Raw genomic sequence first — 20,209 nt, 5'->3', positions numbered from 1 at the left:
TGTATTTCTAGCCTGGGTAAGATGAGGAGACTCAAGCTTTAAAAAATTTAAATTTAAAAAAATTTTAGTGAATGAATGTAAAAATAAACTCCTTTCTCTATCAGTGTACAGAAGCTGCCCCTGCTCTATGACCCTCCAACCCTAGAGATCTACCAGCTTTATCATTTTCTCCTACAGATCAGAAAGCCCTGGGCAATTGCTCCTTCTGCCATGACACAGGGCAGTTGGGACAAGAGATCCACAAACTTCAGCAGGAGCTGGAGGAAATCCAGAAGATGCTTCTAGTCCAAGAGATTCAGCTGGATCAGACTTCCCAGACCCATCAGCAGCTCTTCTCTACCAGTAACCAAATCACAACTGTGGTAGACAGCTGCTCCTTCTCTATCCACCAGGTCAACCAGACTCTAGGGCAATTCCTGGCCCAGGTGAGGGGCTGGCAGGCTGCCATGGCTGGATTGGATTTTTCGCTAAAGGGCCTGACCCAGGACTGTTATGATGTTAAGGCAGCCGTGCAGCAGATCAACTTCACAGTGGGGCAGACCTCAGACTGGGTCCACATGATCCAGCGGAAAACAGAAGAAGAGACCTTGACCCTGCAAAAAATGGTCAGTGAGTGGCAGAACTACACCCGGCTCTTTGGTGGCCTGAGGGCCACCTCGGCCAAAACTGGGGAACTGGTCAAGAGCATACAGACCAGCCTCAGTACCGCCTCCCAGCGCATCAACCAAAATTCTGAGGGCATCCATGACCTGGTGTTGCAGGTGATGGGCCTGCAGCTGCAGCTGGACAATGTCTCGTCCTTCCTGGATGACCATGAAGAGAACATGCATGATCTACAGTACCACACACGCTATGCCCAGAACCGGACTGTGGAGCATTTCGAGACCCTGGAAGGGCGCATGACTTCTCATGAGATCGAGATAAACACCATTTTCACCAACATCAATGCCACAGACAACCACGTACACAGTATGCTCAAATACCTGGATGATGTGCGGCTCTCCTGCACACTGGGCTTCCACACCCATGCCGAAGAACTCTACTACCTCAACAAGTCCGTCTCCGTCATGCTGAGCACCACGGATGTGCTGAGGGAGCGCTTCAGCCTGCTTCGTGCCCGGCTGGACTTTGACATCCAGAACCTCTCGATGGTCATGGAGGAAATGAAGGCTGTGGATGTCCAGCATGGAGCCATTCTCCAGAACGTCACCATCCTAAGAGGTGAGGGCTCTTGGTGTGTGTTTTATGGGTTGATAGGGATGAGTCACTTAGCCTGAATTAAATCTAACTCAATTCAATTAATGATAATAATAATAATGTAATTATCACATTAATGATAATAGCTGGCATTTATATAATATGTTAAGGTTTCCAAAGTACTTTAGGAAGGAAGGAAATAAGCATTTATTAAGTGTATTAAGTATATCAAGTGTAAGTATTATTGTGTGCCAGGCACTGTGCTAAGAGCTTTACAAATAGTGTCCATTTTGTTCTCACAACAACCCTGGGAGAAAGATGTTACTATTATCCGTATTTTATAGATGAGGAAACTGAGTCATATGGAAGATGAATGGCTCACCCAGGTCACACAGCTAGTAAATATCTGAAGGAGGATTTGAACTCTCCTCTTCTTGACTCCAGGTCCAGTGCTCTGTCCTTTGTATCAAGCATCTGTCTCATTTCAGTTCAGTTTAACTTGATTTAATTCAACAAGCAATTTTAAGGTACCTACTAATGTGCCCAGGACAGCTAGGTGGCACAGTGGATAGAGTGTCAGGCCTAGAGTCTGGAAGACTCATCTTCCCGAGTTCAAATCTGGCCTCAGACTCTTACTAGCTGTGTGACCCTGGACGAGTCACTTAACCCTGTTTGCCTCTGTTTCCTCATCTACAAAATGAGCTGAAGAAAGAAATGGCAAACCACTGCAGTATCTCTGCCATGAAAACCCCAACTGGGGTCACCAAGAGTCAGAGACGACTGAAAAGAATTGAACAATAGCAACACTATGCGCTCAAGACAGTGCTGGGGATACAAACATGATTCCTGTCCTCCAGAAGCTTATATTTTACTGGATTTCCTTTTTCTTATCTGTAAAATGGGGTTAACTATATTTGGGTCACTAATGTCACAGGACAAGATTCTGTTATCCTGATAAAGAGGATAATAGCTTCATAATAATTTAGACCTGGAAGGAAACTTAGAGGTAATCTAGTCTACCGTGATGATAAGAGAAGATGACTGGTTTAAAAAAAAAAAAAAGCTTTTTTAAAAAAGTTAAAAGTCCTAGGCCTGTAGAAAGAACTATTATTGTTCATTTAAGTTTATAGTCAAAGGCCCAATAGCAGAACAGAACTCAAGGTGGGCAGCATGGAGTTGACGTGTCCAACAGTCAGCCTAACTTGAATTATAACAACAACTCTGTCAACTTTTTTGTGGCTCTGATTCTTTGCTTCCTTATCTGTTCAAATGAAGAAGTGGAGATGCTGTGCAGCCTTCCAGAATATCATATTCCAAGTTTTCTAATCCTTTAATGTAGAAGTGGCAATAATCTGGATAAGAGAAGATGAGGATTTGAACTAAGATGGTGGCTTTGTGAATAGAGAGAAAGGGCTGGAATTAAGAAATGTTGTGGAGGTCAAAATGTCAAGATTTGGTGACTAATTGCATAATTGGAGTGAGAGAAAATGAGGAGTTGAGGAAAATGCTAAGGTTATATATTTGGGAGACTAGAAGGATGGTGATGCTTTTGATAGAAACACAGATTTTTCTAGAAGAGGATAGGATTTGGGGAGATAGCTAATGAGATCAATTTTGCATATATTGAATTAGAGATGCTTGCAGGACATCCAATCTGGAATGTCTCATAGGCAAATGGTGATGTAGGTCTGAGGCTTGAGAGAGAGTGGAGCTAGATGTATATGTACCAGAGAGAGAGAGAGAGAGAGAGAGAGAGAGAGAGAGAGAGAGAGAGAGAGAGAGAGAGAGAATAGGGATGTTAAACTCATGGGAACCAATGAGGTTATTACAGAAGAAAAATGTAGAGGGAGAAGAAAAGAGGGATTGGGACAGAACCATAGAGAACCTCCTGAGTCAGGGAGTATGACATGGATGATGAGCCATCAAGAAAGATTGAGAAGGAGCAATCAGACAGATAGAAATGGAACTAGGAAAGAAGGGTCTCAGAGTGAGTGTCTGACGCCATGAGACCAGTGTGACAACTCCCATGGATATGTGTTCTGGCTGAGATGATATAACAATTCCTGATTGGGTCCCATGACTGAGGAGGTTATGTTGATGCCAGAGTTCATGACCAGAACCAAGGGAGGTGCCACAGTCTAGAAAATTAGGGATTCCCCAGATCACTTTTTTTATAAGCCATTGAGGAGACTGAGGCCCAAAGAGATTAAATGACTGGCTCAAAGTCATATCCTCTTCTTGACTCCAAGTCTAGCAATCTACTCTCTGTACCTCCTAGCTGCCTCTAGAGGTCACTTAGACCAGTAGTGTTAAACTCAAACAGAAAGGGGAGCCGCTAATCCGCACATAAAGATCCCTGCAGGCTGTGTATTGACTTAGGTTTAAAAATGTAATGTTATCTATGTTTTATTGTATTTTTATTTATTTTGTTAAGTATTTCCCAATTACACTTCAATCTGCTTCAGGCCACAATGTGGGCTACATATTTGACACCTCTGATCTAGACCAACTTCTCATTTTACAGATGGGGAAACTGAGAAACAGAGGGGTTAAGTGATTTGCCCTGGGTTATACAGCTAGTGCCTGAGGCAGGTTTTGAAGTCTTCCTGACCCAGGCCAGTTTCTCAAATGACTAATCCATGCTGCCTCTCCAGGGGTGGAGGAAGACATTCCAGGTAGCAAAATCAGTGTGAGCCAAGGTTTAGAGCTGGGACTACGTACACCTTTTAAGAACTCCAAGGGGACTGGTAGTGATCTAGTAGGCAATTGTTAGGAAAGAACTTAGGTCTGTCCACTCTTAATATGACTCATTCTCTGTCCTCCTATCTTTATAATAAAAAGACAACAATCCATTCCGATTGTATGCAGATACAGAAACATAAGAATCTACCATCTAGCTGCTAGATGGAGCATTCTTAGCTGACTTACATCAGTAAACCAGTGTATCACAAAGCTTAACAACACCTTGGCTCTAAGTGAAAGAAACATTGGCGATGAAGCTCTGATCATTTCATCTCCAGGAGTTTACACTTGAGGGACCAGACATCTGGGCCCAATCATACCGGGAATTTCAGCATGAGACACTTGCTGGAAGGAGGAAAGGAAGTAGACATCTTGGAAATCTATGCTGCCAAGTGCCCAGTAGACACTTGTGGTGTAGTTGGACAGCCCAAAATACTTTTCTTTCTCCTTGATTCTCTTTAACTATTTATCTCTAGACATTCCTGTGTTATCTCAGCACAATCAAATGGAATGATGGGTAGAGGAGGAATTGTAGAGGGGTAGAAGGTATTATAGGGAAATGTTCAACCACTTTTCCTAGTGTTGCATTTTTCCAAGTATGAGGCAGAGAGCAAACGAAAATTTTTCTAAAGACACTTGGGCACCTTTTTGAAGCTGGGAGGTTGCTACCAATCATGAATTCACACAAATTCTATTCCTATTCAGACCCTTTAATGTTTTTTATTATTCCACAACAAAAATGAAAAACTCTGAGTCTATATAAGCAGAGGACAGAGCGAAACCAGACTGAGGTAAATAACAAGTCTGTCTTTAAAATCCTGTTGTTGTTGCTTTTAATCTTACATCTAAGGTTCACAGAAAAATAAAGAAAACTCCCCCAAAAGTCCTGTTGACTTTTATGCAACTAGGACTTTCAGATTGTGGTTGGAGTGACTTACATATGTGCATAAATCTTTGCAAATGCAACTTCAATGTTTATATAAGGGCAGGAAAGCAGAGGTCCAAGTAAATATGAACACTGTTCTTTGGGAAAAACTGCAACTCTATAGTTGAAAAATATGGGTGAACTTTAAATATAATCCACATAAAATATTTTTGTAAAATAAAATATTATGTAAAGGACTAACTGAAAGGACCCAAATGGAATGAGATACAATGCCTCCTTCCTTTCCTCTGTGTCACCTGGTGGGTTCTCTTTAAAGTACAAAGACTCCACTGCATTACCTTGTCAAGAAAGGAACTTGAGAGCACTCCTAAAATCATACTGTGACTTAGAGCTGGAAATGACCTTAGACACCAAGGCCAACCCCCTCATTTTACAGATGAAGAAACCGAGGCCCAGAGAGACGAAATGATTTATCCAGTGTCAGGAAGGTAGTAAGGGGGAAAGGAAGGATCTGAACCCCAAATCCTGTCAAAATATTTCCATTGAACCAAAGCTCCTGGAATTCCTTGCCCTGGGGCCTCCACCTGAAACCTGATTATCAACCAATGGATATAGAAAAAACAAATCAGTTCCTGCCTTCAAGGAGCTTATACTCTATGAGGAAAACAACATATTCACATATAAATAAATATAAAATATACACAAAATAAACAAAAGGCAGTTTGAAAGGGGAAGCACTGATAGCTGGGAGGTTCAGTATAGGTTTTATGTAGGAGGTGGCATTGAAGGAGGCTAGGAATTCCAACAGGCAGAGGTAAGGAGATGGTGTAAAGGCCCATGCAAAGGCATGAAGATGAGAAATCCAGTGTTATGTGTGAGCAAGAACAAGAAGGCCAGTTTGAATGGACCATAAAGTGCTTTAAGGACAGTAACATGACTTGGCCAAGGTCTCTACTAGTCATTGGCAAAGCCAGAAGTATATCTACTGGCTCCACTCTCTTTCCACTATTCCACACCATCTAAGAGGCACTGCCTTGATGTTCATTTCCTGTATGTGCCATTGGTGTTCCCTGGCCTTGTAATCTCTGTCCCAGCAGCCTGGAGGGCTTGGGGCTCAGAGCAGCCCCTGCCTAACCTCCCACCCCCTAGTTTCAGCCATATAGACCACCCACTTTTCCCAGACTTGAAGTCATTTGTGGACTGAACTTAATGGGCATGAATTACTTAATTACAACTTCTGACTTCCTGACTCTTCCTTAGTAATTAAGGGGCCTGCTAGGACTCATGTGTTTTCTGTTCACTTCTTTCCCTGCCTCCTGACCTTGGTAACTCCCGATGGCACCCTTCACTTCTGTGCTCTGAATTCCCTTATGCCCTGTTGATACCCCCCAGCAATCCTCCTTATCCCCTTTTTTTCCCAGAACTGGTGAGCTAATGTTAGCCTTAACCCCTCCCTACCCTTCCTGACCTGATGCCTGTTCCCTATCATTTGGAAACAATTGGGGTTTCTGTGGTAGGAAAGGCTCCATGAGGGGTTTTGAGCTACGGTGAATGATCAACTTCTAGTCACATTCCTAACCCCTCTTTCCACCAGCTTAATTATAGTTGGGAACTTCCTCCCTGAGGCCCAGCTCAGTCACAAACTGCTAGAAAAGCTGACTTATACCCAGAGCTTCCTGCTACAATGTCCTAGAATGCTATGCTTCATGGCTGGCATACGGAGCATCAGAGAAGGACATATCCTGAGCTCAGAAAGAAACCTTTAAAATTGGCCCCATACACATCTCCGAGAAAGACAGAGAATGAGCTCCTTATTCCTTCCAGGTAGTGTGGAGGACAATCAGTATAATCCCCAAGATAAGCAGAGTGTTGGCCTTTGAGGGAGGGGGATGCTCCTGAGGGGGGAGGAGTAAGGAAAAAATTATACTAACGGCAGCTAGTATAAGTGTAAGTATAAGACTTTCACAGAGTCTCTGAGCTCACTCTCCTACCCCTTTCCCCAGCATTGTAGTATCAATCCCTTGGAGCTCGTTCCCTTTCTTAGGGTTTAGGGTACCCTGAGGGAGGTATCTTTTTTCTAGTATTTTCTGGTATCATATTGCCTTCATTGCTACAGCCCTCACTCTCTCAGTGGGTGACCTCTAAGGACCCTTCTCATTCCTGGGCTCAAAAACCTTCAAAGATGCTTCCCTGATTACGAGATTCAATCGGAATCCCTCAAACTAGTATACACATTGACACATTCTAACTCCTATCAAGCAATCAACAAGCACCTACTGGGTACCAGCCTTCTTGTTGTTGTCGTGTGTTTGTTCTTGGTTTCTGAAGAGGACCGTGGCATCAGGGAAATGATGACGACTTACAGTTGACTTTGATTTGAGTGAGGGAGGGCTGTGCAAGGGTCACCCAGCCTCATTTTCTCCTCCAGAGTCATCTGGGTCCAGTGGCCTGATATTCACTAGGACAACTGGAGATGGCCCAGGATGCTTTGGGAGACCCTGGCCCTTTTAGACTAAAGCCTTTTCATGTACTCACTTAGAGTGAGGTGAATCAAGGGATGGCCCCTTTAATTAGAAAAAAAGAAAAAAAAAAACCAAGCTGGGAGGAAAAGACTCTCAGGGTTGCTGTTCCAAAGAGAAACAGTTACCACTGACATTCACTGGTAAGGCAGGAGGGCCCAAGATACAGGCAGTGCTTGGGCAGGGACCTACTGTGGTCCAATCTACAAGCTTCAGAGTGAACTGGGTTTATGGTTGTGTGTGTGTGTGTGTGTGTGTGTGAGAGAGAGAGAGAGAGAGAGAGAGAGAGAGAGAGAGAGAGAGAGAGAGAGAGAAATCTAACCAGTAAAGTGGGCAGCTTCTGGCCATCAAAATTTACCTTCCTTTGGAGAGGAGGAGAGGGAGAAGGAGAGGGAGAGGAAAAACAAAGGGTACCAGGCACTGTGTTAATGACCCAGGGCACAAATATAAAGAATGAAGCAATTCCTATTCTTAAAGAACTTACATTCTTTTTTTCTTCTGTTTTTATTTTATTTTTTTAAATTTTATTTTAGACTCAAACACCAGAACACAAATATAAAATAGAGAAAAGAAAAACACCATAAACTTATATATAATAAATAAATAAATATAAGAAAAGAAAAAAAGCATTGCCATGTGTATAGTAGAACCTAAGAGAGGATTCAAAAAATGTAATGATAAATTTTCATTTCAAGAAAGCCTATATGATAATAATACACATTGAGAGTTGTCCATCTTTTCTTGGCTTCCTTGTAAGTTTTCTTTTGTTCTCCGCTGTGCACATTTTAACTTTGTTCTTTTTTTGCCTTTCCTCCCCTTCCCTCTCCCCAGGCTGCAATTAAGTGCAGATATATTTCTATATAGATATAGATATGTACATACATATATAGACTTATACTTTCCCTAACAAATTCTACTCTTGATCTTTGTTTTTAATGTTTGTCCATATCTCTTGTTTCCTATCTCTCCTGACTGCTCTACTTTATTTCTACCTGCTACCTTACCCTCCTATTACTTAGCTTACCCCCCTCCAAGGATCTCTCCCATATCCTCCCATTTCCATATATCTAAACACCCTTCTACAGCCCCCTATAACCTATTCCCTCCCCCTTCCCTCTAGAGATCCCTACCTTGTCCTCTCCCCCTCCCTATCCCCTTACTGTTTTATTTCTTCTGAATTTAGAAGACTGTTATACTCTTCTAAATATATATATGTATGTATATATTATTCCCTCTTAAGGGAATTTACATTCTATTGAGGGAAAACAGCTTGTACACATACACATACAGTACATGTATGTATGGTGAATAAACAAAGCAGTTAGGGAGAAAGGGTGCCAGCAGTTGGAGGGGTCAAGAAGGGCTGCATGTAGACAGTGGTGTTTGAGCTGCAGCTTGAAGGAAGAGAAAAATTCTACGAGGAAGAGGTAAGAAGAGAAGTCCCCATTCCAGACCTGGCTAGGGGCCACAATGTGAGGGAATGCTGTGTGGGGGGAATAAAGAGAAAACCAGAGTGTCTGGTCCACAGAGTGCAGGAAAGAGAGTCATGTATAATGAGGCAGGCTGAGAAAAGAGGTCGGGGCCAGTTGGTCGAAGTCTGAAGCCAAAATTTCAAAAGGGTGAGGGTTGGTGTTTTCTCCAGCATCTCCTCCTGGAGTTGAGTAAGAATAGGAAGAGCACCTAGACCTGGGATTTCACTGGCATAGGATACTCTCAAGTAAGGAAACTCTCTCTACCAGTGCAGTTCACACCTCCTCTGCAACTTGTCCTAGAGAGTTGTCTAGGCCAGTGATGTCAAACTTAAATAGAAATGGCCACTAAACTTTATACATAAGAATACCTGCTGCCACATACTAATTTGGAAAACCACATGTTAATATTACATATGTTCTATTGTATTTTTATTTATTTTGTTAAATATTTCCCAATTATATCTTAATCTGATTGGGACCACACTCAGAAGCAGATTGGACTGCATGTTTGACAACTCTGGTCTAGAGAACTGAGAAGCTAAGTGACTTGTCTAGGGTCACACAGTCAGTTGGTGTCAGAAGAGGGACCCCTGGCTTCAAGTCCAGTTTTCTATCTAAAACACAGAGATTCCCAAACTTATTTGGCCTACTGCTCCCTTTAAAAAAAATTATTCAGCGCCCACCTGGAAATCTGCTTTCTTTAACCCTTAAACTCTTTTTTTTAACATTGTGTCATTTCAAAAAATATATAATTTTTTGAAATGACACATCTTAAATTTAATAATTTATTGTAAATTTGTGGGGTTTTTCCTACATTGAAACTTAGATAATGTAGTATTGCATCATGGAACCATATAGTATGGAAACAAGTCATTACATGCACACATTCCTGCCCATGCATGCTGGACTTCCCGACAACGTGCAACACGCTTGCCTGCCAACATTTGCTTGTTAAAATCTGTTGGCAGACTTGACCAGTGATCAGTTATAACTTGGATTTTGTGTGTTCATTTGAAAAATAATGTAGTCACCACAACTTTAACTCTGTTACACAACAGATGAAACATGCATGAACAGTTTTGCTTCTCTTCTCTTCTTTCCTTATGCTTCCACCACCCCTTATTTTTATTCAACATCCCCATTGCACCTGAGGCTACTACCACCACCTGGATTGTTTCAGCGCCCCCCCAGAGGATGGCATCACCCACTTTGGGAACCTATGAATTCTACCATAACCTTTCTACTGGTTAGTAAGGGTAGGAAACTCAGAACATGGTATCTGAGACAAGGGTCTAGAGAATGATTTTTCAGCTTTCACCCTAGGCCAATAACCCACTGGTGGCTCAACTAATCCACAATTAAGGTCTAATTCCTTCCAGTCGTTAATAGTACACACAGACCAGCATAGCCATATGAGAGGATTCCATCCTCCCAGGTACATGGAAGACAGGACACATCTACTCTGGGTCAGTGGCAGCTGCCTCATTCTTGGAGAATAATGCATAGAATCCCCAACACCAAATACAGGAGGTATGGATTATCAAATGCTGTGAGGATAGAGGTCCTTTTGGGCAGGGAATCCTTCAAAGAACTTCTCTCCGGAGCTTTTGTCGTTGTTTAGTCATTTCAATCATGTTCCACTCTCCTTGACACCATTTGGGGTTTTCTTGGCAAAGATACTGCAGGAGTTTGCCATTTCCTTCTCTAGATCATTTTACAAATGAGGAACAGGGTTAAGTGACTTTGGCTGGGTCACACAACTAGTTTGTATCTGAGGTTGGATTTGAACTCAGGAAGATGAGTCCTCCTGATTCCAAGCCCAGTGCTCTATCTACTACACCACCTAGCTGCCCTGTCTCTGGGGCTAGGGGAGCTCTGAAATAACCCTCTGCAGGTTGAGGCTGATTTACCTCAGGCAACCAGCAAGCGGTGGAGGCTCCTGCCTTAGTCTTTATGGTCTGCCTTCAAGGTGCTCTGATTAGGCAGACCTCATCCCTCTGCCTCCATATCCCTGAATAGCAACAGTTGCCACACAAGATGAGTGTGTTTACCGGCAATAAGACAGGGAGGCATGAAAAGACCTGGCAACTCAGCTGAGTCAATGCTATAGCCAAGAGCCCCACTGCTGCAAAGGGAAAGTCCTTTCAAAAGATTTTGTACAAGTAAATAAACAGGGTTATCGAGAGCAGAAAGGAGGCCACCTGGGAAAATTAGAGTAACTTCATAGTATCTAAGTCACAGACTTCTAGAGCTGGGAGGGCACCTCCAGTCCCAAAGCCAATTTCTAAAAGCCCAAAACTGTTTCACACACACATGGAAACAAACTCCGCTTCAAAAATACTTTCAGAGATTTAAAACAAACCTTGGGCTGTTTATAACAAGGGTGCTGAAGTTTTACTATAGATATACTGAGCAACCACTTTTGGGCTCCAAGAAGTCCTTATGACACTATAGGGGGACCGTGATTAAATGTTGATAAGATTTGCCTGTTCCAGTGAGGAGGATCTCCTTTCTACCTAATAATAGCTCCCATTTATGTAGTGCTTTAAGGTTTGAAAAGCACTTTAATTAATTAAATTAATTAATTCATTTGGTCCCCTCACAACAATCTTGTGAGGTAGGGGCCATTATTATCCCCATTTTATAGATGTGGAAATCAAGACTGAGAGAAGCTGCTGGGCTGGCCCAGCGTCACACAGCTAGTAAAGATTTAGAACCTGTGGAGGTGGAAGGTTGGGTTACCCCTACATTGTTGCACACCGCTCTCCTCCCTGTGTGCTTGGTACAGTGTTATGGCTTTAATACAGTTGGGAAGCAATGAGTTCCACAACAGACAATTTACACACTATTGTTATCATCATCATCATCATCATCATTATTATTCAAATGAACATTTATTAAGCTCTTCCTGGGTGCAGAGTATCACCCTAGCCATTGGGAAGGGCATTTCACATAAAGGAAGGGTGCGTAATGAAAAACATTCTGATTTGGGGGTCAGAAGACCTGGCTTCTAATCCTGATTCTGTTACTTTCTACAAATGAGATGCAGTAAGTGAAAGTACTTCGGAAACCTCTGAGCACACAGGCAGGCACACCCTGAATCACCGCACCAGCCACTTGGCTTCGCAATAACATTGTGAATGCGTTGTAACCAAAGCCTATTGTAAAGTCATCAAGGCTTGCTGTAACATCATTTGGCCAGTGAAGCCAATTAGGACATTTATAATACTGTCCCTTTTGCAGCTAACCGTCCTGGATAATATTTTGGCTTGACGTCATGTTTTTGTAAAATCGATTAATAATGTTAAGTGGGATAGGTCTATAAGAATAAAAGCTATGAAAACATAAAAACATTTTTGTTGAAAATAAATAGGATCTTTTTATTCTCTTGACTTTGATACCTACTGGTAAAGCAGACAAGAGAAAAAGTATTGTAGAAAATGAGCAAATCTGAAAGACTTGAGAGCTCTGACCAATTCAGTGATCAACAAGGATGCAAGAGATCAGTGACGAAGAATGTTCACCACCTCCTGAGAGAGGGAGACGATAGATGAACATGCAGGAGACCTACGTTTTCTTTCTGTCACTTAACCTCTGTCTACCTCAGTTTTCTCATCTGTAAAAAGGGAGTAATCGTGATAATGCCTGCCTCCCAGGGTCAAAGGAGAGATTCGTAAAGTGCTTTGCAAACCTTAAAGTCTTATATTATCATTATTACTATTTTCCTTTTTTAATAGGTGGAGGAAGGAAGGAAGGAGGTAGAAAATCAAATGCTTGATCCCTGAAATAAACAAAGATATAGATAGATAGATAGATAGATAGATAGATAGATAGATAGATAGATATACACACGTATATGTATATACACGCATACATATTAAAAGAATGAGTACAGCACTATACAACGAATAAGGTCAAAGGATGTGAATAATTTCAAAAGGGGAAAAATTATTAGTTATCCCTTAAAACAGTACACAAACTCACTAATAATTCAAGAGATGAAAATTAAAGAAAGAAAACTGGCCCTGTTAGGTCAAGGCCCCAGGATTGGGGCCAGGGAGCTGGTGCAGCCCTGGTTTATAGGCTATATTCTAGTATCGGGTGTGGGTGTTATAATGAGACAGGATTAGTTTTGTTTTACCATTCTTCCCTTTTGCTTTGTTGTAGTCATTGTGACTATATTGTTTTCTTGATTCTGCTTACTTCACTCTGCATCGATTCAAATGAGTCTTTCCATCTTCCTCTGAACCAACCCCTCTATGTTACAGATAGGAAACTGAGGCCCATATCTGGTGGTAGATGCAGTAGTTGGCAACAGAATCAGAACTAGGCCCCAGGAGTTCTTCTGACTCCTAATCCCAGTGTCCATTCCACCACATTCACCAGGCCAACGCTCCAGCCCTAAAATGGTGCTTATGTTTTGGCAAATTTGAGCAGAGCCAGGTTACAAACAACTCTAGCTCCAGAGTCATGACCCTTGGGCAGTGCTTCAGGGAGCCTATGTTGTTTTTGCTGCCATCCCATGGAGCGGATAGGGGGGCGGTTATAATGGAAAATGGGCCAGGGCAAAGCTTCTTGGGCTGTTGGCATTTCAAAAGCCCCACAGCCGCCCTCCTCAGTCTCCTTCCCCCAGACAACCTAGAAGCACACAGGGAATTCTGCTCTCTGTTATTGATATATCTGAGTGAGTCAATACATGACAACATCTTCTAGTGGAGGGGGAGAGGCTGGGCGGGGAAGGCTAGGGATGGAGGTGGCAAGAAACTGGGGCCTGAAGTTTTGGTTGGCTCTAGTGTGGTAGAGACTGGGCTGTGATTCCTGGTTTAGGTCATAATAGAGCAACACTTACAGCCTCTCTGTTCCACTTAGAAGGAATCACTCCAGGAGAGGTGATGGGGGCGTGGGGGAAGAAGGATGAGGGGTAGAGGCTAGAGGGAGGACAAAGGGTGGGGCTAGAGGGAGTGTTGCTAGAATCTGAAAAATCAGAAAAGTTATGGGGTGTTGTGGGAAGGGCTCTGGTGGGGACTAGGCTGGTTTACAGTAACTCCCAGGGAGCTTTAAACTGTCCAGAGTTCCCAGGGGGCCCGTCTCCCTGAAAACTAAGGTTCTGTAAGTAGCAATATCACATCATGGCCAGAGCTTTGAGTCTACAGTCAAAGGACCTGGGTTTGAATCCTAGTTTTGATACTACCCACGTGTGTGCCTCTCTGGACCTCTTTCCCTATGTAAAGTGAGGAGAATTGACTAGAATTTTCTAGCTCCGCCCTTCTATAATTCTGTTATAAAGCATACATGAGAAAGGAGGGTGGGCCTTGGCCTTCAAAGCCCCTTATAACCTAGGCCCCTTCTACCTTCCCAGTCTCCTTACACCTTAATCCCTGCCACTTTCTCTTCAGTCAGGCCACGCTGGCCTCCTGATTCAACAGATAAGACATTCCATCTTTCCCCTCTGGGTATTTTCTCTAGTTGTCCCCTATGTCTATTGATATAGGCTGTCCCTCTTAATCTCTGCCGCTGGCTTCCCTGGCTTCCTTTAAGTCCTAACTAAAATCTTACCTTCTACACAAAGCCTTCCCCAATTCCTCTAAATTCTAGTGCCTTCTTTGCCATAATGGCTTATTTCCTAATTGTGTGTGTGTGTGTGTGTGTGTGTGTGTGTGTGTAATTATAGCTTTTTGTATCTATTTGTCTACTTGTTGTCTCCCTCATTAGACTGTAAGTTCCTTGAGGGCAGGGACTGTCTTTTGTCTCTTTTGTATCCCTAGCACTTAGCACAGTGCCTGGCACATGGGAAGCATTTAACAAATATTTGTTAACTGAGTGTGCATTGGTAGAGAGAGGTTCCTCACTGCAAGCCCCCATATATCAGTGAAATTATAGGTCCAAGTTTTAAAAAATATCCATGGGTCATTGCACTAAGCCCTGGAGTACAAGGTGTACAGGACACAGGACTTATCCTGTTCTAGCTGGGGAGAAAGAACATAAACACAAAAATATTATTGATGTTACAAGGAAAGCTAGGCTAAGGGCCATGAAAATCATAGAGAAGATGAGTTCTAAGGGAGTTGAAAGGAAGGAAGCACCCTCTGAGCATTGGGATGGGCAGGGGAAGGTTTCAAGGAGACCTGAAGCCATAAAAAGAGCATTATATTTTAGAGTCAGAGGACCTGAAGTGCAAAACTGGAGAAACAAAACAGGAAAAATAACAAATGTTGGAGAAGATGTAGGAAAATTGGAACACTGATACATGTTGGTGGAGTTGTTAACTGATCCAATCATTCTGGAGAGCATTTTGGAACTATGTCCAAAGGGCAATAAAACTGTGCATACCCTTTGATCCAGCAACACCACTACTAGGTCTGTATCCCAAAGAGATCATAAAAACGGGAAAGGGCCTGCATGTACAAAAATATTTATAGCAGCTCTTTTTGTGGTGGCAAAGAATTGGAAATTAAAAGGATGCCCATCAATCCAGGAATGGCTGAACAAGTTGTGGTATATGAATGTAATGGTTTACTTTTGTGCTATAAGAAATGATGAACAGGCAGATTTCAGAAAAACCTGGAAAGACTTATATGAACCGATTCTGAGTGAAGTGAGCAGAACCAGGAGAACATTGTACAGAGTGATAGCAATACTGTGAGATGAACAACTTTGATAAACTTAACTCTTATCAGCAATACAATTATCTAAGAGAATTCCAAAAGACTCATGATGGAAAATGCTATCTACATCCAGAGAAAGAACTATGAAGCCTGAATGCAGAGCGAAGTATACAGTCTTTTCTCTTTTTTCTTTCTTTCTTGTGTTTTTTCCCTTTAGTTCTGCTTCTTCTTTTAAAACATGACAAATGTGGAAATATGCTTAATATTATCGTACATGTATAGCCCTATATCAAATTGCTTGCTGTCTTGGGGACGGGGGAGGAGAGAGAGGGAGGGAGGGAGAAAAACTTTGGAACTCAAAATCTTATAAAAGTGAATGTTGAAAGCTATCTTTACATGTAATTGGAAAAATAAAATACTAATCAGTGTACCAAAGAAATTAGTAGAACAAATGCTGAGGGACAGTGGTGGAATAGGGAAGAGTGCCTGACTTGGCATCAGAAAGACTCAAGTTAAAATCCTACCTAAGATCCTCACTAGCTGTATGATCTTGGCCAAGTCTATTTCTCTCTCTCAACTTCAGTTTCCTCACCTGTAGAATGGAAGTAATAACAGTTCTGACCTCACAATGTTATTACGAAGTTCAAGTTCGATAATCTACATAAAGTGTTAGAAACCTTAAAGGGCTGTGTAAATGTTAGTCATTATTGTTATCATCAGTATTATTATTATGCTAAACTAAAGTCAGAAAAACTGGAGTTCTTGGTCTGATTTCACAATTCCCTGTCTCCATGACCTTAGGCAAGTCATTTCATGGATCAATAAAAGATAAAGCATTTGTTAAGTTCTTTTTAAAAAACATTTATTTTTAATAATATTTTATTTTCCCCCAATTACACGTACAATTTTTAACATTTTTTTTTAAGTTTTGAGTTCCAAATTCTATCCGTCTCTTCCTTCTTCCCCTCCCCCTCCCTGAGAGAGTAAGCAATCTGATACAGATTACACACATGTAATCTAATAAAACATTTCCGTATTAGTCACTTTGCGCAAGAATATTTGAACAAAAAAAGGTGAAAAATAGTATGCTTCGGTCTGTATTCAGACAACATGAGTCCTTTCTCTGAAGGGGGATAGCATTTTTCACCATGAGTCCTTTGGGATTGTCTTGGATCACTGTATCGCTGAGAATAGCTAAGTCATTCATAGTGGATCATTGTACGATATCGCTGTTACTGGCTACAATGTTTTCCTTGTTCTGCTCAGTTCACTTTGTATCAGTTCACATTAGTCTTCCCCGATGTTTCTTAAGTTCTTACCTTGTGCTGGGCATAGTGCTATATGCTGGGGACACAAAGACAAAAGCAGAGACAACTCCTGCCCTCAAGAAGCTTATATTCTAACAGGAGAAAACAATATGTATAGGGAAGTGGTAGCTAGGGAGGAGTGTTTTGGTTTGGGAAATCACAAGGATGGTGAGTAGCCTCATAGGTCAATCAATTGATACTCTCTTTCCAGGAAAGATAGGTTATTGATTTGTTTCGTGTTCACAAAGGTAAATGTGGACCTGAGAACAGAGGGAAGGCGGCGGTGGCCTAGCAGGAAGATAGGTGTAGTGGAATTGGGTGTGAGGCTGGGACCATATGGTGAACCCTCACCAATCAGGTGAGCACAATTCCAGAATGGGAGCTAGAGGTAAAGGTCCAGATCAGAGGGAAAGGGTAGAATAGCAAGCAAGGTCAATAGTGGAAGCAACAGGATAACATGTCAGGATGATGGCTGGGGTACCAACGTGGTTGGGTAAGCCCTCACCATTCTGGGCCTCAGTTTCCTCATCTGTAAAATGAGACAATTGGACTAGATGATCTCCAAGTTCTCTTCTAGAAGTCACATTCTACATTCTTCACAATATTAAGCAAATTCTGATGTCTTAACCTCCCATTTTCTTCCAATTCTAGGGATCCCTGGACCTCCAGGACCAAGAGGACTCAAAGGCGATGTGGGAGTGAAGGGACCCTATGGGAGTAGGGGTCCCAAAGGAGACAATGGCACTATGGGCCCCCCTGGACCCCAGGGCCTTCAGGGGCAGCCTGGTAAAGCTGGGCCGGCAGGTGAAAGGGGACCCAGTGGCCTTAAAGGTTTCCCAGGCCTTAAAGGATCTAAAGGCAGCTTTGGATCAGCAGGACTAAAAGGACAGCCAGGCCCTAAGGGTGATATGGGACCCCAGGGGCCAGAGGGACCCCCAGGTTCTCCAGGTCCACCAGGACCCCAGGGCAAGCCAGGGATTGCCGGGAAGACAGGGTCACCAGGCCAGGTTGGGCCCATGGGTCCAAAGGGTGAGCCTGGCATACAGGGTCCCCCGGGTCTTCCTGGGCCTCCAGGGCTACCAGGAAACCAGAGTCCCTATTGAACAGAGTTTACTTCCTAGAAATGCTGCCACACAAAAGTTCTGGGGAAAGGGACTGCCCAAAGCAGCCCAGGGCCCCATCAAGGAAGAAGCATCTCCGCAAAGACAACTGTGCTTCCTTCATCTCCACTAGGATTCCTCCTGGATCTGACCTGTCCATTTCCAGCTTTCAAAGGACTTACTGCTTGCTGCTTTGGCTAGTCCCAATGGGGATCCTAGAACCCTATCCATCCTTACCCCCCAAAGGCTGCTGCCGTAGTCCCCAGTGCTAAATTAATGGGACTAAACTTTTTAGTTCTTAGGGGGAAGATGGTGATGGGGATGATGATTATGGTGGTAGTGGTAGTCGTGGTGGTCATGATCATGGTAATGATTGTGGTGGATTGATGATAAAGAAGCAGCAACTCCCTTCTTACTCTTCTTCTTTCCCATACAGCCTTTCTCCACTGAATAGGGATCTAACTAGACTAGCGTTGGGAGGGTGGAAGTGCAGGCCACGAGGAGGGGCAAATGGGTCTGGGGGTGCCTATGCAGATGAGAATTAAGCAAATTACTGTGTGAGATTCAGTGCATAAATTTGGTAGTGACCACCCAGGAGAGGGTGTTGAACCAGCATCATCACTGGTAAGTCAAATATTCTCTCTTATTCCCCCATCATATCCAATATGGCTAGGGCCAACTATGTGCTAGATGTGTCGAGGAAGGAGGAGACAAAAAAGGACTTTCTGCTTGTGGAGACCATTAGGGAGTAGGTCTATGTGGCCATGAAAAAAGCTTCTTGGGTTGGACTGTACCATGTTGGAGGTGACTCAGAAACCTTTAGAGGAATAACTTCAGAAAGAAATGCTCTTCTTGATTGGAGTAGAAAGAAATGGCCATGCCATCCTCAGGGCCCTATCTCTGGTTTCAACCTCCCCACCTCCTCTTTGGGCATGTGGCAGCCCAGTAGGAACTGATGTGGAAGAATGTCCTCACTTTATAGAGAAAATGCAGCATTTGAAAGTACACCCTAAAGTTTGGGTTTGGGTCTGGAACTGTAATTTTATTGGTGCAGGAAACTCCCCATGAGGCAACTCTTTTCACTAACAGATCTGCACCTGCTCTGTATCTTCTAGTCTTTGAAAACTACTTAAAGTAGGCTGGTGAAAATGGATGGAGAAGGCCACTGATGTTGGGATGAGGTAGAGACAACAAACTGAAGAGGACAGTCCTAGTTAAACATATTCATGTTTGGGTGCTTTGGGAAGATAGCTCTTCATTCAGAGTCCCTCCCCTCCACACACACACACACACACACACACACACGCCCCTTCACACCAAACCCTGAGGCTGGCCCTCTCTGTTCCCTGAATGAGAGTTCATTGTTGTCATGGTGAATGTATCAGGCAGAGGCAGGTACCCCCTGCTAACCAGAGCCCTACTTCTACCACACTAGGTCCAACTGGCCCTAGCACACACTAAACAGCTGCTCATCCTGTACACATATTTACAGTGATCCCACAAGTTGTGCCTTTCTGCTGCCCTATCCGGGACTAAAAATCGCCCCCAGCCGATCCAGTGAAGAGGGATGAGATCATACCAGTAGTGGGCAGGACTCACCACTTAAAGATCAAGGACAGGGCCCTCAAGTGAGTACAGTGTTTGATCCTCTTGTTTCCCAAGGAGATACTGACCATCCCTCTACTTCCACCACCCTCAGCTTCCAGAGGGCACTGCTGGAGAGAAGTATCAAGAAATTCCTTGTAAAAGTATCAAGATCCCCAAAGCTATGGCCCTCTCTGGGCTGTGGGAACCACAGAAGCCACCTACGCTCATAATTCTGCAGAATCACAATCCCAGAGTTTAGGGAAGAAGGGGTTCGGGTCTTTGTGACCAGACTGATTGGTCTGGAACGGAGCCCTTGTACTACTTGCTGGGGCCTGAAGTGGCACCTTAATTTCATTGTCTTTGTTCCAATTAATATGCAACTGGTTTGCATCTTCCCCCATTGCTGCTGTGTAACCCTCGTATCTACTTATATCACAAAATGTTGTATTACTGGATCAATAAAGAGATACCTACCTGAGGGAGATGGGCTTCCTGACCTTTCTTCCAAGGAGGTGCCATTTTGGTGGAGTATAGAGGAATCACCCACAGATACATCCACCTCATGGAGAGTATCCATGTGTAGACCTCTCTTCCGGGAGGTGCTGCTCTTGTGGAACATAGAGAAATCACCTCCAGATACATCCAACTCCATCTAGAGTCTTCATATCTGTACCTCCTTCCACAGGGGTGCTGCTCTGATAGAACATGGAGGAATCACTCCAAGATAGGTCCATCCCATATAGAGTCTCTATTTCTGGACACTGGTCCATCTATCCATCAACAATCCTTTACCG

At 43.1% G+C, this 20,209-nt stretch overlaps 1 protein-coding gene across 1 annotated transcript in view; it reads left to right on the top strand.

Annotated features, from left to right (window-relative positions):
• Window positions 1–19,946, top strand: part of SCARA3 (scavenger receptor class A member 3) — a 56,492-nt gene extending 36,546 nt beyond the window's left edge. Inside the window, exons 5-6 of the mRNA XM_036752984.1 lie at window positions 178–1,221; window positions 17,380–19,946. Coding sequence (XP_036608879.1) covers window positions 178–1,221; window positions 17,380–17,831 — 1,496 coding nt within the window. The 3' untranslated portion in view covers window positions 17,832–19,946. The remainder of the gene's footprint in view (window positions 1–177; window positions 1,222–17,379) is intronic.
• Window positions 19,947–20,209: the final 263 nt, after the last annotated feature.

This window comes from Trichosurus vulpecula, chromosome 3 (genome assembly GCF_011100635.1).
Source record: "Trichosurus vulpecula isolate mTriVul1 chromosome 3, mTriVul1.pri, whole genome shotgun sequence".
Lineage (NCBI taxonomy): Eukaryota > Metazoa > Chordata > Mammalia > Diprotodontia > Phalangeridae > Trichosurus > Trichosurus vulpecula.
Note: the sequence above shows the minus strand (reverse complement) of the source record. Positions and strands in the feature narration are given on the sequence as shown.